This window comes from Chelonia mydas, chromosome 3, assembly GCF_015237465.2.
Source record: "Chelonia mydas isolate rCheMyd1 chromosome 3, rCheMyd1.pri.v2, whole genome shotgun sequence".
Taxonomy (NCBI): Eukaryota; Metazoa; Chordata; order Testudines; family Cheloniidae; genus Chelonia; species Chelonia mydas.
The window spans coordinates 38678101-38695659 of record NC_057851.1 but is presented as its reverse complement, the minus strand read 5'-3'; the positions used below and the strand labels follow the sequence as shown (position 1 = coordinate 38695659).

Sequence of the window (17559 nt, the reverse complement as noted above, 5' to 3'; positions counted from 1 at the left end):
ATAATAATGAGATGCTTTAGAAATGATTAGATATAATGACAGGTTTCAGAGTAGCAGCCGTGTTAGTCTGTATTCGCAAAAAGAAAAGGAGTACTTGTGGCACCTTAGAGACTAATCAATTTATTTGAGCATAATGCTCAAATAAATTGGTTAGTCTCTAAGGTGCCACAAGTACTCCTTTTCTTTTTGCGATTAGATATAATGCATATGTGGCTTTGGGTAAACAAAGATGGATCAACTGAAGGAATGGGCAAAAGTTAACATAAATTAGTCACTTGGGCCTAGCCGGAGAGTCTAGTAGCACTTGTAATGCACAGGATCCACATTTACAGTCTTGAGCTTGGTCCCTCTCTTACATGCAGAAACAGTATATACTCAGTATGGACCACAAGGAAAGAATGCCTCCCCTTGCTGTGACCCTCCCCACTACCTGACATTGAGTGCTGACGGGCTCCCGAGGGAAAACAGGTCACCATGATGTAGGGCATTTAAAAAGGAGAGCCACAAGAAACTGGGAGGATTCTGAAACATCTCAAACAAAAACAAGTCTTCTGGGTATAGATCTTAGGGAAATATTCCAATTCGTAGGAATTTTTCTTGATCTGAATAGAGGAAAATACATTTTTGCACTTCTCCACAGACAACTGTTACAATGCCCATTCCTTGCCATCCAATTTAATTACTCCATGCAATTATTATTATTTAAAATCAAAACTGATCAGAGAGCAAAAAGCACATGAAAGTCAATTAATCTGGGCCAAAGAAAGTTAAATTGCAGGGAAACTTGTAATTTATAGAATACTATTTAAGACACAAAATAGAAGGAGACACAACACTTGCACCTGGTGAAATCAATAGTATGTGTGCAAAGTGAATGTAAAATGCTACCATATCAGAATGGCAGTGTTTCACAGACACTTTGCATTTACATTGGACAAGTGTAAATGACTACATAAGGTGCAGGATGCTGGCAAATCAGGCTTCAAGAATATATCCTTGTTATCCACTGGCCCTTCCACCCTGCTGGTCTGCTCTTTGGTTTCTCAGTCATTTCCTGCCTGGGTGCCCACTTCGGCCTTTTGTTCTACGGGAAAATGATCTTTTCATCCTTATCCTGGAACCAGAGTGCCCCAGACTCCAGAGCCCTTCTCTTTTGGAATATTTCTGGGTGTTTTACTTCTAGGACAGAATTGGATATTGCAAACTTACAACCAAATTCTTTAAAAAACAAGTTATTTTGGAAATTAAAGAAAGAGTATATTTTAAACAAAAATTAATGATTTTCTTATCATAGCTACATTTTTACTTTTCCCCAAAAGCTAATTAGATTGGTGATCTTAATCACCATTCCAGGACAAAGAGGCTTACATGCTCACATGTTTCCAGAGATCAAATCTGAGGCTTGGGCTATGCTACCAACTTATGTCGGGATAACTATGTGGCTCAGGGGTATGCAAAATCCACCCCCTTCAGTGACATAGTTATGCCGACCTAACCCCTGGTGTAGAAAGCAATATGTTGATGAGAGGGTCTCTCCCATTGACATAGCTACTGTCTCTCATGGAGATGGAGTCCCCACACCAATGGGAGAAGCTCTCCTATTGGCTTAGTAGCCTCTTCACTAAGCACTACAGTGGAACAGTTGCACTGCTGCAGCGCTGTAAGTGTAGTCAAGCCCCTAGTTTGGCCCACTAGCATGCCCTCCTGCCCATTGCCAGGGAGTTTCTCTTGTCTCTCTCTCTCTGTCTCTTTAAAAAGAATCATTCTTGCTGCTTTCCAGAGATGGGCAGGTGGGAAACCGTTAATATAGTCACAGTGACCTTTGTGTGCTGGTACTTCCTCGGGGAGTGCTCTGCTTTCCCTGCACTTCAGTTCTACCCGAACTTTTATCTGTTTTTATCACAGACTAGAGTGAAATCTAGCTAAATATTTAAAGTTAAATAGCTTCTTACATAGTTTGGTTGTTGGGCCATTGTGTTGTAATAGTTCCTATTCATTTTCCCTGATGGTCACTCAAAGGTAGATTGGTTGTCAGAGATCAGATTTAACTGATCACAAAATACAGTGTTTAGAAATCAAGGATAGGAGTACACATCTGTCACACATCTAATATATAATTAAGAATTGGCCACATATTACCACATTCTGGCACAATCCTTAAGATTAAAAAGCTGCAATTAACCATGTGCTCAGGTTTTTTGATGGAGCGGGTTAGTTACAAAGAATTCTATCATGCCTTTAAGGCACTGGCCTTACGTGGGGGGCAGTACATACGTGCTTCATCTCAGGGTATATCTATACGGCCATCAGAGGTGCAGATGCACCGTGTGCAGATGTACCCAAGCTAGCTTTCCTCTGGATAACACAAGTACCAATAGCAGTGAAGCTGCGGCAGGACAGACTTCAGTGTGGGCTAGCTGCCCAAGGAAGTACCCAACACACTGGGCAGGTTTGTACAGCTCATGCTGAAGCCCGTGCTGCTGCAGTTTCAATGTTATTGCTACTTGTGTTAGCTAGAGTCAAGATAGTTTGGTTGTGCTGCAATCATACCCCCTCGCCCTCCCGACTGCAGTATAGACATACCCTCAGTGGCAGCTCATCTGGAGCATTCTGGCATGCAGCAGAGCAAAGCAACTGCACTGTGTGTTCCTCTCTGCAGCCAACCAACTTTACTGGTCCAGGGCAAGGGTTGCTGGTTGTGACTGGCTTCTGCAGGAAGAGAGGAGATAGCTCCACGATCTCTTTCCCCATGCACAGCCACACAGCAAATCGTAATAATCTGGTCCAAAGTCTTGTCTGAAGACCTGCTGTATAGAAATGTTAATGGATGGGACCAAATCCTATATATTTCTGTAGTTTTGAATTTGCTTGTAAAGTATTAAACATTGGGCCAGATCCTCAGCTGGCGTAAATCAGTGTAGCTCCAATGAAGTCACCAACATGGAAGTCAATGGAGCTAGGCCAATTTGCACCAGGAGAGGATCTGGCACATTATCATTATCACTGTGTGCAGTACAGATGGGCTAGGTTAGTGTCTATTGTGTCTGTATTTAAAAAAATATCGGACTGTTTTCTGAAACACCAGGTCACTGCTGCTGGACAAGTCTTATACCAAATGATACTTTTAATGCAGCATGTGATGTATCATCTGTTCTTGACATCTCAGCACTGAATCGAATCCATGAAGCCATTTGAGACAATACAAAAGCTTTATTGTTCATGCGATATGCAAGATGAATTACAAGCCATTGGGTGTGGTGCAGAAATGACTAGTTACAATTCTGTGGCTTACTTGATGATCATAACAGACCCTTCTAGCTGTAAAATCGATGAATCTATGTGATATCGTACAGGAAACCAACAAAACAAATAAACTGGGAAATGTGACCACTAAATTTTGAAAATGTTGAAGTCTAAAGAGTAGCATTTTAACACACAGCAATCTCCTAATTAGAACTTGAAGGAGAACAATATAAAAGGAATTACAATATTCAAGTCATTCAGTGTGTAAATCATTGCCTCCATATTGGAAGAATCTAGCTCTGAAGGCAGCTCATTCTACATAGACGGTAAGATCTATTTTGACAGTGTAATTAATGTTAGTCTCAGAACAGAAATGTAAATCAAGCAAGACATCAAGGTCACACACTGTAAGCGTGTACTAAAGTTAAAAGAGAGATGTGGGCAACACCAACGTTGTGGAATCGTTGATGGACTAGTTACGAAGGGTTCTATTTTAGATCAGTTAATTAGCAAGAAATTATAGTCTAACCAGAATTTAGCATCCTGTAGACAGCAAAGTAGTGTTGACAGCTGTTTCACCGTTCTAGACAATTTCTTTGTTCTTCTAAAATATTTAAATTGCACTACAAAACATGATCTTAGATTTTCAGCAGCAGGAAGGAGGTGGGAAAAATGTGAATTTAATAATGCGGCATTTAAAAAATATATTACAAGCACTGAAAATATGTTCTTCGCTTATCAAAGGGCAGCAGAGAGGAAAAGGAACTACTGGGTAATCCTGCTCCTGTTAAAATCAATGGGAGTTTTGCCACTGGCTTTAAGTGAAGTAGGGTCAGTCCCCATATTAGTATAATTCAGTGTTTCTCAACACCCTCCCTGGCCCAAGAAGGGTCATGAAATACGATCAGGGGAGTCACAGGCTATTGAATATATTATTACAATCTACAGCCAAGAAAATCTTCTCCCCCAGCCCGCCTTCCCACACACGTTTATCCTTCAACGTCAAGTATTTCTGCCAATCTCTAAACACACACATACACACAGGGTTATCATTATGATTGTTGATACGTTTTTACTCTTACTTTTATAGGTGGTTGTGAAAATGTTTGACTTTCATTAAGGAGTCACCAACCTGAAAAAGCTGAGAAATACTGGTATAATCAATTAACCTTAAAAGAAGTATCATGCAATGAAATGGTACAAGATGGTGCAAGATGACAGTTCTCCTAGATTAATGATAATTATAAATTACTAAACCAACTTTAATAATAAAAATAATACAACAATTCATTTTTATATGGTGCCTGTCATTTTAAAAGGCTCTACAAACAGCTAACCCACACAATACCCAAGTGAGATGGATAATCATACCCTGTGTGTACAGATGGGGAAACCCACTTACCCAAGGATACAGGAGTCACTATCAGAGCCAAAAATAGAGTGGCTTCCAGTCCTGTGTTCAGACCAAACATCTGACTCTTTTGTACACAGCATGACTGATACATTTCCCTATATTCAGTATCTCCATAGCCTTGAAGAGGAAGTGTAACTCATCTTTATGGTTCAGATGGCAAGAAGAATGCTTGCTGGTTTAGTAACAGGCACCGTGCTGAACTGCAGCTCACCAGCTAAATGAAATATCAGGCATCAGGGGAGTCCTGAAGCATGGTTGTTGGAACATAACCTCACAAGTCTCATTTTCATTAACAGGACTTCTGTGACTAAATACCTACAGATCACACTCAAAACTTCCCCATTTGATCTAGTTATTAGAGATAGTTTTATAATGACAGAACTGAAAATAATTTTCAGCAAGAGAAAGGAAATCTGAAAGTCTGAGGATATTTTATTATTGACTGGTGGAGTGAACTATAACTAGGGCCCTACCAAATTCACGGTTCACTTTGGTCAATTTCATGGTCATAGGATTTTAAAAATAGTAAATTTCATTATTTCAGCTATTTAAATCTGAAATATTTCATGATGTTGTAATTGTAGGGTCCTAACCCCCCAAAAAGTTGTGGGGGGGTCACAAGGTTATTGTAGGTGGGGTTGTGGTACAGCTATCCTGACTTCTGCGCTGCTGCCTGCAGAGCTGGGCCCTCAATCTGCAGCCACCACTCTCCGGCCGCCCAGCTCTGAAGGCAGCAGCGCAGGAGTAAGGGTGGCCTGGTATGGTATTGCCACTCTTCTGCGCTGCTGCTGGTGGAGAGCAGCCTTCAGAGCTGGGCACCCGGCTAACAGCCGCCGCTCTCTGGCTGCCCAGCTCTGAAGGCAGCAGCGCAGAAGTAAGGGTGGCAATACTGCGACCCCCCTAAAATAGCCTTGCGACCCCCCCACAACTCCTTTTTGGGTGAGGACCCCCAATTTGAGAAACGCTGGTCTCCTCTGTGAAATCTATATAGTATAGGGTAAAAGGACACAAAAGGCCAGATTTCATTGGGGGAGACAAGATTTCATGGCCGGTATGCATTTTTCGTGGTCATGAATTTGGGAGACCCCTAGCTATAACTCAAACTATCTCGTGCTATGTGACCAATTGGATTTGGAATTACAGTTCAATAGTTTAATAAATATGGAATTCTATTTATTGTACCCTTTACTAGTCTGAGTGCAACTGGTTGAGATAGGTTCATTTAACTAAACAAATTCCCCATTATTCACCAGTGGCTATTTGCTAATCCATAGATTCTCCCAGCTACCAGCTGACAGAAAAGGGTCAAATACTGGTTCAAATTATGGTGAATGATTCCAAGGAACAGGTACCTTACAAGTTCCAGAACTGGTTATTGGTCACTTTACCACCCTCTAGAGCAAGAGTTTTCTGCTATACCAATATAACCCTTCCCTCCAGTTGTTAAAACCTAAATGGGTCTGGGATTCCTGTCTGAGAGACAGCCTCTCACCTTACATCCCAGTGACTCAGTGAAGATCAACTGCAGTGCACTCATTACTCATTCCTTTGGGGTAAAATTCTCCTAGTCCAGAGTTGGGTCTTTTTTCATTTAAGAGCCCCTGGCTTTGGACCTCATTCCCTTTGGTGGTGCTCCAAGACCAGTTTAATGAGCTTCAGGGCACACAGGAAGATGATTACTATGCAGATCAGCTCTGTTTGAATGTGATTGTTTTTTTTTTTCCTCTTTTGGTTTTATTTTAACTGATAGTTTGGGGATTTTTTTTCCTATTAAGGCATTAGGATCAAATAATCTCTCTCTCTCTCTCTCTCTCTCTCTCTCTCTCTCTCACACACACACACACTCACACACACACACACAAATCCTCTATCTAAACCTTTAGTGGGCAGCACACACCCGGAACACTACTGAATGGCAAGGGGGAAGCAGCAGACACCCGGCTTGCCTTAGAGATGGGACTATGGATGCTAGTGTCACCATTTGATGTACTTGTTCAGGTTACATTGATCCACCTTTCATCTTGGAAATAAGAAAGTAACAGGAATAGAAACCCTCTCCTTTGCTGCTGAGGGACCTCCTCTATAGCAAGCATTTGGAGGAGGCAGATGATTTCATTCTTTAGTGCCTTCTCCTGATACGGATCATTGAAGAAGTATTAGGAAGGGAAGGTCGGGAGACTGCAGAGTGTGAATTGGATGGAATAAACCGTTGAATAACCTCAGAACTGACTGGTCTGAAGTAATTCCACTCCCTGCTGCCTGAAAAAAAGAATGTAAGTGGTTGGAAATGGAGTGTACTGGCCTTTTAAACTGTTGAAAAAAATCCACTGGGCCCAGCAGTGTTGCATTCTAGGTTTTTACTCTGGGAACATACCTGGGCAACAAGGAAGGCAGCTAACAAGGAAGAAGAAGTGGTCTCAGGGTTGCAGTGTGCAGTTTGGAAGAAAAATCCAGGCTGCTAACTCTGTTTAGAGCCTGAGGCCACAGTTTCAGAGTGTAGGTGGGTACAAGCTCCATATTCCTGCAGTAATGAGGACACACTGAGCATTGTAGTTTCTTGGCAATGCTGAGAGTCATAGAGCAGGATTTCAGCACGGCATGCTGGGAAGCAGATTTTGTATATTAGTAGCTTTCTTCCCTCATAAGGAGAATTTGACAGACCTGCAGAGATCCAGAAATACTAAGGGTCTCTTGCTGAGACAGGAAAGTAAGGTGTCAGTTTAAGCTATATTTTTCCTTTCAGGCCAGTGTTGTCCTGGGAAAAGTTTGGGGGTATGCATGTTTGATTTTGAACTTAGCTATAAAGAAGAGTTTGTGATATGTAAACAAGAGTGGGGAAAAAGGCATCTCTGGGAATGGGAATTCTTGGTGTTTGCTTTGGACTTTGCCATATACCCTCTTAACCAAAATAAGAACGGGGCTGGGCAGTGGAATCTCAGAATATGGCATCACTACTAGCAGCAGCGACAAGGGTGAGCAGCTTCAGTGACAGTATAGCTACAGTGGCAAAGAAATCACTTGTTCACTCTCCCCACTCCCCTGGGGATGGAGGTTAACCCACTTGAGCACACCCCTGGACTCAGGGACTTCATTGCGCTCAAGCAACAAACTGTGAGTGAGGTGCAACAGTGGGGAGTGGAATGTTAAAGGGACATTTGTCCACTGAACTATCACAGCACAAGATGGGAAACTGAGGCAAAGTGTTGCCCAAGATACAATGGGGCAAGTGTTTTACTTATTGTCGGCATATTGCCAAGTCATTTTTTTCCCAGATTAATGCTGGACAACACAGCATTAATGCTCCCCTTAATAAAATTTTCTTTTGTTATACACAGACTCAATGCTTGTAAGTAGGAAAGTGATGCCTATCACAGGTGCCCAGGGGTGGTGTTTAGTTTTCCCAGATTTCTGGGTGGGGGCTTGAGCTGGTTTTGTTTAAAAATTGAATTCAGCCTTTCCTGCTACTGCCACCACTTGGCAGAAAGGTTACAACATTATCCATTTAACAAAACAATGGAACATAAGAACGGCCATACTGGGTCAGACTAAAGGTCCATTAGCCCAGTATCCAGTCTTCCAACAGTGGCCAGTGCCTGGTGCCCCAGAGGGAATCAACAGAACAGATTATCATCAAGTGATCCATCCATTCCCAAATTCTGGCCATTCTTATAGAAGATGGACAGAAAGTTCTTAACCACAGTGAAGCATAATTAGTCTTGGCAAGAGTCATACAGACGAGTGGGATTTACCATTGGCCACCAACAATGTGGACTGCTTTGGGGTCATTGTCACTTATTCTCACTGGACCATAAGGATGAGTGGGGCACTGGCTTCTTCCTGATTTAGATAAGGCCAAAAGTATAGTTACTGTCCCTGAGTCTTCATGTTCACATTCATCGCTAATTTGGTGTTTCCTTTCTTGGAGTAAGATTACATCATTTTGAATTCTACCAAGTAAGTAGCCTCAGTTCACTGTTTAGGTGGTATGGCAAAAAATAACCCTGTTTTACAACCTGGCTGAGGTTAGGAGAGAGTTTTGCTTCCTCCCACAGAAGAAAAAAATCAATCTGACAAGCAAGGATGGATAGGGATTCGTCCAATGGATAGCCCAGTTTACCGGCACAAAAAGCTAACCCACAGTAATCATCAATATTCAAGAGCATGTCCTGGGATCACGTATGTCTCTCGAAAGTGGTTTAAATATTGGAAGAGTTGACTATTGTAACCCTCTTTCCAAATGTTATGAGGACATCCTAATGTTTCTAACAGGATGAGCAAATATGTCCTACGTACTATTGAATAAAGCGGTAGCTTTCCTGCCATTCTGAATGAAACCTATGTGTCTATCCACATTTGTAAGCATCTTTTGACAAACTAAGTTTTATAAATGTATATATAAATATACATCCAAAATAGATAGTTCCATAATTAAATTCAGAGATGAAATATTTACATTTTCTCTTACATTATTAAATCTTTTAGCTAAGTCTAGTGCTACAATTTCTAGTCTGTGCTACAATTTCATTTCTTTACAACATTGATAAAAGGCAGCCACGGCTCCTATTACTAATATTTAAACTAATAATGAAATTGTGTTTCCTGTTAATTTTCTAAGAAATGGCTTTAATGACTTTGCCAAGAAGGGCTTATAATAGCAGCAGCGGGGAAAAAATCTGACCAAAATTAATCTTCCTAAAGATTCAAAAGGGTGAATTTGCATTGAAGATTGAAATGGAACTTTAACCTTTGTCGCTTTTATTTGAAAGAAGCCTATGGGCATGTTAAATATCGGCCAGCCTTTTACATTGTATTGTATCTAATAACTTCTTTTACAATTTTCAGATAAGTAAAGGAGGAAGTAAGGGGTTATTTGAAATGTAGCAATAATATGAAATGAAGCATCTGTCTCTAAAGTGCTAAATGCTGAAGACAGAAATATGAAACAGTTATTCCATGGTTTTACAGCTAATGACTTGTTTGGAAACTGGAAATTTCAATTAATATTGAACCACATAATCAGTGCTCTCCCTTGCAAATCTAATAAATATTTCTGATTTGAATATTTGTCTTAGGTCAGTAACCCCATAAAAGTTACGAACAAACTTGTTCAGTGGCACAGGGATAATAATTTTTATTAGAGAATGTCACAAACTGAAAAATCTGAAAACAGATCCAGATTTGGAACCTTCTAAAGTCTATGGCATTTGGAAACAGAGTTCTCTTTAGGGCCCCATTTCTAATTACCAGTTTTCCTATAGTCTTTTTTTTGCTATGGTGTCACTATTCCCTGACCTTGACTAATAAGAAATATTATGTATTTAGACAACAAAATCTATCTGATAAATCATTCCAGAAATAGGAAGGAAATCATGCGTGAAATGAAGGTTAGAGTTTTCAAAACCACATAATTTCACCAGCAGACTGCTAATCAATGTATAGCATTTTTCATGAGGAAAGAACAATGGGACGCAGTCATATTTATTGTCTAATCTGATGATTTTGCCAAACATATCATATTCTATTCAACTTTATGACTCCAGGAAAAAGAAAGTGCTCTCCTGAATGGGAAGGCTGTGTTTAAGTTGAAATGCAAAGTCACAGCATCTCAGGTAGATAAGTCAACCAACTTGTCTTCTAAGTTAGATCTAGAAATATTCTAACTTTGGTGCCTAAAGTCAGGTACCAAAATCCATATTTAGGCACCCACGTTTGACTGCTCTGGTCTCAGTCCATGCAACAGTATCTTCATATTCATCATACAGCGCTATACAACAGCTGGGAAGAATGTAGTCCCATTGGTGGCTATTAAAAGTTTTATTGCTTTATATATTTTATCCCTTGATGACAGAGTTATTAAAGCTTCTAAACGTGGGATGGAAATGTGTATACATGTGGTGAGGGAAGTAACAATAACTATTTGTATTTTAGGAGTTGCTTACAATATTCCATTAAGCTGTGTTGTATAAAATGATACATTGAAGATAAAATAACACAGAATGCTCTTGGTAGCACTGTATGCTAATGATAATGAAAGACAACAATTGCTTTCTGCTCAAAAGCTCCTACTGCTCTGCTGTATAGTAAATATGTCAAAAATCAATTTAAGTAGGCTTGTTTCATTTTTTGTTTGGGCTATATTTTTACTTTCTGTGAATGTGGAATCTCATTTCAGCAATATGAGGATAGGTCAGTATCACTGAGTGTGACAGGAATATATTTGGGAATGTAAAAATAGATTTGGATAACTTCACAAATGTTATAATGGATTCAGTTTAGTTTTCTAACTTATCTGTACAATCTTTGCTCACCTTTCTCTATAAATGACAGTTTAAAATAATAAAATAATAAAATTAATCTCTTTGTTAAGCAACTTAAAAGAAAAAAAGTAGCTCTAAAGGTGTGAAAGAATCCTAAAAATGAGTGGAATAATAATGAATGATAATGATTACTGATGAGTAACAGTGAAGATACGTGAAATATGCCACTGTATATGATCCTTATCTGTCATACCCTTTCCAGAGTTAAGTAACTTACACCCTACCCTATCCCTAAGAGTTTGGACCAGATATTTAAACCCCATCTTCCCTTCTTGCACCGGCAATTTAAGGGCCTAACTGATTGTGAATGTAACTGATCTCTTTTAGATGTTTAACTTCAAGATAGGCAGGTGCAATCAGTTATTTAAATATCTAAATAACACCATTTTTTACCTGCAATTATTTGCACTTGCAAAACTGTGCAGGTGAGCAAAGCAGGTGAAGTTAAGTCTAGGCTCAAATTCAGGCCCATTATATTCCAGGCCCACTTACAAGTTCTAATGAAAATGAAATTATTCAAAACTACACATTCAAACATGCAGGCACTACAGTACAATATTAAAGGAAGGCCTGATTCTCAATGTACTATATCAATATAAAAGACAATATCAATTATGATAATTACACAGGGAAAAACAGGCTTTCAGTCTCATGCACCATTTTCCATCCTGATTATTTTTACATGTGAAGGAGGCCAGAATAGATTTTCTTACCTGTTGTTGACCTGACAGTTGAGGTGATGTTGGAAGATCCCATAGCAGGGATACATTCATCATCTTGGGAGTAACCTGCCTGAATGGCCCTCAGGTAACTGTGGCTTCTTGTTCGGAAGCATCCAGGGAGGTCAAGGGCATCCATTGCCTGAGCTTCAACTTCACTAAACACTGATTCACACACCGACTCAAATTGCCCATTGACCTCTGCTTCACTCATCTGAATAAATAACAACAATGCATTTGATTTTTGACTTGCTTTGTTTTGTGATCATCATGGCTTCAACGTCTCTCAAGTGGACACCTGTGCGTTGATGAAGAACTGTTTAGCAAATAATTAAAGATTAGGAAACCCTTCTGAACACATTCACATTTTAGCACTTTACATTAGCCATATATAGTATGTTTTAGATGACCATCGTTAGTTTCCATTTGGTTTATTTATATTTAATAAATATGAAGAACACTAACAGATACATCCAACAATCCAAATCTCTATACACTGATTAGGAAATCTATCCACTATCACAACTGGAGAGACAAGACCCATTCAATACCATTTAATTATATCTGGTCTTCTACCTGAGACATTGAATCAAATGAGTCTGAATTTTCAGACTCTTGAGTTATATTTACCGTAGCCTGCAAGCATAGTGGAGAAGTGGGCTGAATAGTACCTTCTGTGCACAACTCAACAAATTTACTGGCCACATTGCTGTGTGTGTACAGCACCCTTTAAAGGGGATGTTGCAGATTGTTCTTTTCCCCTTGCTGTGCGGGAGCTCCAGGAGCTATCTATGTCACCCAGTGCCACAATTTAAGCCCAAAGTGTGCTAACTGACAGAAGAAAAGAATCACTTGCCACTTGCATTGCAACAGAACAGATGCGTCTGCAGCTGTATGAGTTGCCCTCGATTGGGATGGTGAAGTGTCTGTCTGTGACTGAGAGCTACACCACACTCTGGACCTTTTTTATTAAAAATTGTCAACAAAAATCAGTACCTGGTCCATGAGTAATTGGACATGGGCGAGGCCTTATTTTTTTCTCTAGAGACAGGATTAGGGAGGTAAATAGACCAGCAGGCTGGAAACAGAATGTCTGTATTTAGCTAGGGGACACCAAGGAAACCATTTACAATGGACAAAATAACAATGGATAAGATAAGTTGGGACCATAAAGATGAGGTAAACAGTAAGCTGTACATGGACAGTGCAGGGGGCAGGGATTGGTTTCTATAAAGTACGGTAACTAAGTCAAACCCCAAACACATGATGGAATGTCTAGTGAATGAAATGTGATGTGTACATGTATATAAAGGAAGGGTTTTTTTGTGTGACTTTGGATGTGTGGTGCACCCCATACCCAGCCCTTACGGTTGAGTAGGATCAACTCACCATAGCTTTGATGCATGCCAAATAAAGGAACCAAACTGACAAGACTGGAGTCAGACTGAATTCATGAGGAACTAAGTGGAAGGGGCCTCAGAAGAACCCTAACATAGTGGTGCCGTGACTTGGATACGCTCGTCTAGAGCTGGTAACATATATACCCTTAGTATGAGGGTCGCAACCTAACATTAAGAGAAATGGCATTGGTAGGGTTTAAGGGTTTAAATATGAGGAAGTTAGTATCATGCTGGAGAAGTGGATTAAATCTAAGGGAGGACCCTATAGAGAAAGATTAGAGGGAGACTGGATCCAGGTGAAAAAGGAACTCCAGGGAGTCGTATTCAATTTTTTTTTAAAAAGAATGTTTGGCAAAGCACAGCAGAGGTCTATTGAATGTCACTGACATTTTCAAAAAATAGGATCCATTGGCAGCCATAAAAATAGTATCTAGTGTGTTTGTTTTTATATTAATGCAAAGAAAGCCCAGATCAAAGCAGCAGCTTTACAAGGATTATTTCTAGTGGCTAAAACATTACAAACAAAATGTACTACTTTGAAAAATGAATGCTAAAAGCATAAAAAGCAAATCAAAGTTGTAAGAGGAGGAAAGAAACTAAATGGAAAAGATTCCTTAAAAAGTTAAAAAAAAATCCAAAGTAAAAAGCAGCCATTCAATTTAGAGAGTACAGTTGTGCAGGCAAAGTATACTAACTTAAGAAATAAGAGCAAAAATCATAAAAAATAAGCTTAGACCACTGAGGAAAAGTCAGTAAGAAATGTGTTATTCTAGGAAATAAAATAGAAGAGTTACAGTCCCAGAATTTGGTAGCTAGTAAGGTCTAGGGAAATGTCTTATTAAACAGTGAAAAACTGAAGTGAGTACTTTAAAAAAAGTACATGCAGCTAAATTTTTGCACAAATTAACACTGGAGATCTTGGAGGGGACTAAATAGTCAGGGGCAGTAAAAGTAATAAAGTGTTAAAAAGGACTTTATTACTTTTTACTACCCCTAACTATTTAGTGTTTAGTGTATAAAATGTTAAAAGGGACTTTAAAGTGTTAAGAAAAAGAAAGAAAATAAAAAGAATACTTGGTTTAATAATGAAACCCAGTTATGGCAATATAACTCAGTGCAGTCATGCCTAGTGAAATTCTTAGTAATCAAATTATGCAAAGGAAGGTCAAGTGGTGACAACTACCACCACTATGCTTTTCTCTCCAACATGACTTACAGCCACTCTAAAAAAAGGGGGTGGGGCACTTTGTGTCTGTAATAAATTAATTGTGCTGGCTGCTGCAGGTATAGGGACAATCTGATTTAAATTGTCTGACTATGGATGAGTTAGTTAAAATCACTGAAGGAATTAGGGATTTCTGCATGGCTTAACTGCTTCTGAATGTAGTAGAGGAAATGCAACCTGGGTACAGCAAAGTAGTGGAAATGGAATCTGTGTAAAAAAATAATTTAAAGCAATGCAAGGGGCATTGATCAGCTCAAACAGCAAACTGTGAAAAAAGAAAAAAATGTTTTAAAAAAACTTCCTGTCAAAAAAAGCGAAGTGTAACAGTCAACTTACTAAAATCTCAAGTAGCTAAAACGCAAAGAAAAAAAGAGAAAGAAAAAAGGTAACAACAGTAAAACAAAATGTTGCTAAAATACAGCGGTTTTTTTATTTTAGCTATTTGAGATTTTAGTAAGTTTATGTTACACTCTATATAGTATACATATTGCTGTAATTGCTTTTAAAGAAGTATGGCATTAAGTCAATGTGTTCTAATAATAATATCTTGTGTAATATATGAGGGATACATGCTATACAAAGTAAAAGCAGCCTCGAGTGATATGGATCAAGAAAAACTTGCCCTCTTCTATCACCACATAAAAGTTAAAAATTTGGCACAAGATAGGTAACACCAGTTGGAGAAGGGCACGAAAATTAACTAGGGTCCAATACCATGAAGTTAAATGTAAAACCACTGTAACCCATACAGTGTGGAAGAAATTTATTCTCCCTCCTCAAATACTGTGGAAAGACCATGCAAGATCTGGAAAGCCCTAGACTTGTCCTGCTGTTGGCATCTAGGAGACACTTATGGGTGCAGGTGTACTGGTTTACAGACAGAGTTGTCAGCATGTATGTTCATTCTGGGGGAACAGTCTCTGAATTTCACAGTTCAGTTGAGATGCTGGGACACTGGTGAAGTAAAAACTGCTCATGGAGGTAATAAGTATTGTGTGGTGGCTGAAGAAGACCACTCCTGGTACAGACCCAGGAAATGTTATTTTAATTGGCCTATATTTTGTTTCATACCTACATTTCCTGTATTAATAAATGAAAAAGTACCAGTTTTTATAATGTAATTAAAATAAAAGCAAAGTTAAAATTACAGAAGGAGGCTTTAAAGGCAGAGCAAGCCTATAATGTCATGGTAGGATAGACCACCAAACCAGGAAGAAGAAGTGGATGAGGCTTTTTTAAAAAAGAACAATATAATCCAAAATACAGGGTTTGGTGGTGATGGGGAACTTCAACTACCCAGATATCCATTTGGAAAATAATACAGCAAGGCAGATTATCCAGCAAGTTCTTGGAATGCATTGGAAACTATTTTTTCTTTCAGAAGGTAGAGAAAGCAACTAGGAGACAGACTGTTCTAGATTTGATTTTGACAAATAGGGAGGAACTGGTTGAGAATTTGAAAGTGGAAGGCAGCTTGGGTGAAAGTGATCATGAAATGATAGAGTTCATGATTCTAAGGAATAGTAGGAGGGAAAACAGCAGAATAAAAATAATGGATTTCAAGAAGTTAGACTTTAGCAAACTCAGGGTGTTGGTAGGTAAGATACCAAGGGAAGCAAACAGTTCAAGAGAGTTGGCAGTTTTTGAAAGTGATATTATTTGGGGGACAAGAACAAACTATCCCACTATGTAAGAAAGATAAGAAGTATGGCAAGAGACCACCCTGGCTTAGCTAGGAGATCTTCAGTGATCTGAAACTCAAAAAAGAGTCCTACAAAAAGTGGAAACTAGGTCAAATTACAAAGGATGAATATAAAAAACAACACAAGCATGTAGAGACAAAATTAGAAAGGCCAAGGCACAAAATGAGATTAAACTAGCTAGAGACATAAAGGGAAACAAGAAAGCATTCTACAAATACATTAAAAGCAAGAAGAAAATCAAGGACAGGGTAGGCCCATTACTCAATGAGTGGGAAAGACATTAGCAGAAGTGCTAAATGCCTTTTGTGTTTCAGTTTTCACCAGAACGGTTAATAGCAATTGGACGTCTAACAAGTGAATGCCAGTGAAAATGAGGTAGGATCTGAGGTTAAAATAAGAAAAGAACAAGTTAAAAGTTACTTAGACAAGTTAGATGTCTTCAAGTTGGCAGGGCCTGATGCAATACATTCTAGAATTCTCAGAGATCTGACTGAAGAGATATCTGAGCCGTTAGTGATTATTTTTGAAAACTCATGGAAGATGGGAGAGATTCCCGAGGACTAGAAGAGCGCAAATATAGTGCCAATCTATAAAATGGGGAATAAGGACAACCTGGGGAATTATAGGCCAGTCAGCTTACCTTCAGTACCTGAAAAAATAATGGAGCAAATAATCAAGCAATCAATTTGCAAACACCTAAAAGATAATAAGATGATAAGTAACTGTCAACATGGATTTGTCAAGAACCAATCATGTCAAACCAACCTGATAGCTTTCTTCGACAGGGTAACAAGCCTTGTGGATGTGGGGAAGTGGTAGATGTGGTATACCTTTATTTAGTAAGGCTTTTGATACTATCTTGCATGACCTTCTCATAAACAAACTAGGGAAATATAGCCTAGATGGAGCTACCTAAAGTTGAGTGCATAGCTGGTTGGAAAAACCATTCCCACAGAGTTGTATCAATGGTTCACAGTCAAGCTGGCAGGGCAGAACGAGTGGGGTTGTTTCAAGGAGGAGGGTGAAAAATTGTACTCCTTAACTTCTGAGGACAGAACAAGCAATGGGCTTAAATTGAAGTAAGGGAGGATTAGGTTGGACATTAGGAAAAACTTCCTAAGCGTGCGGGTAGTTAAGCACTGGAACAAATTGCCTAGGGAGGTTGTGGAATCTCTGTCATTGGAGGGTTTTAAGAACAGGTTAGAAAAACACCTGTTAGGAATTGTCTAGTTGTTACTTAGTCCTTCCTTGAGTGCAAGGTACTGGACTAGATGACCTATTGAGGTAGCTTCCAGTCCTACATTTCTAGGATTCTATGTAGAATTACACTCTAGTGGGCTATACCAGAGGAGGCAAGTTTGCACACCCCAGTTTGTACACCGAGCCTATTATTAATGTTGGTTCAAATTACTAAAACTACTGTTGTCATGGGGAAAAGAGTAAGTTGTACATGGACAGTGAGTGGACAGAGCATGGTGTACAGGCAGTGATTCCTACAAAGCAACCAAGCCAATGCCAAAATGAGTGATGCAATGTAA

At 39.3% G+C, this 17559-nt stretch overlaps 1 protein-coding gene across 5 annotated transcripts in view; it reads right to left on the bottom strand.

Moving 5' to 3' along the window:
- Nucleotides 1-17559, bottom strand: part of DLGAP2 (DLG associated protein 2) — a 694939-nt gene that overhangs the window by 44903 nt on the left and 632477 nt on the right. For all 5 annotated transcript variants that reach the window (XM_043542330.1, XM_007058741.4, XM_043542329.1 and 2 more), the window contains one exon: nucleotides 11688-11907. In XM_043542330.1, coding sequence (XP_043398265.1) covers nucleotides 11688-11907 — 220 coding nt within the window. The remainder of the gene's footprint in view (nucleotides 1-11687; nucleotides 11908-17559) is intronic.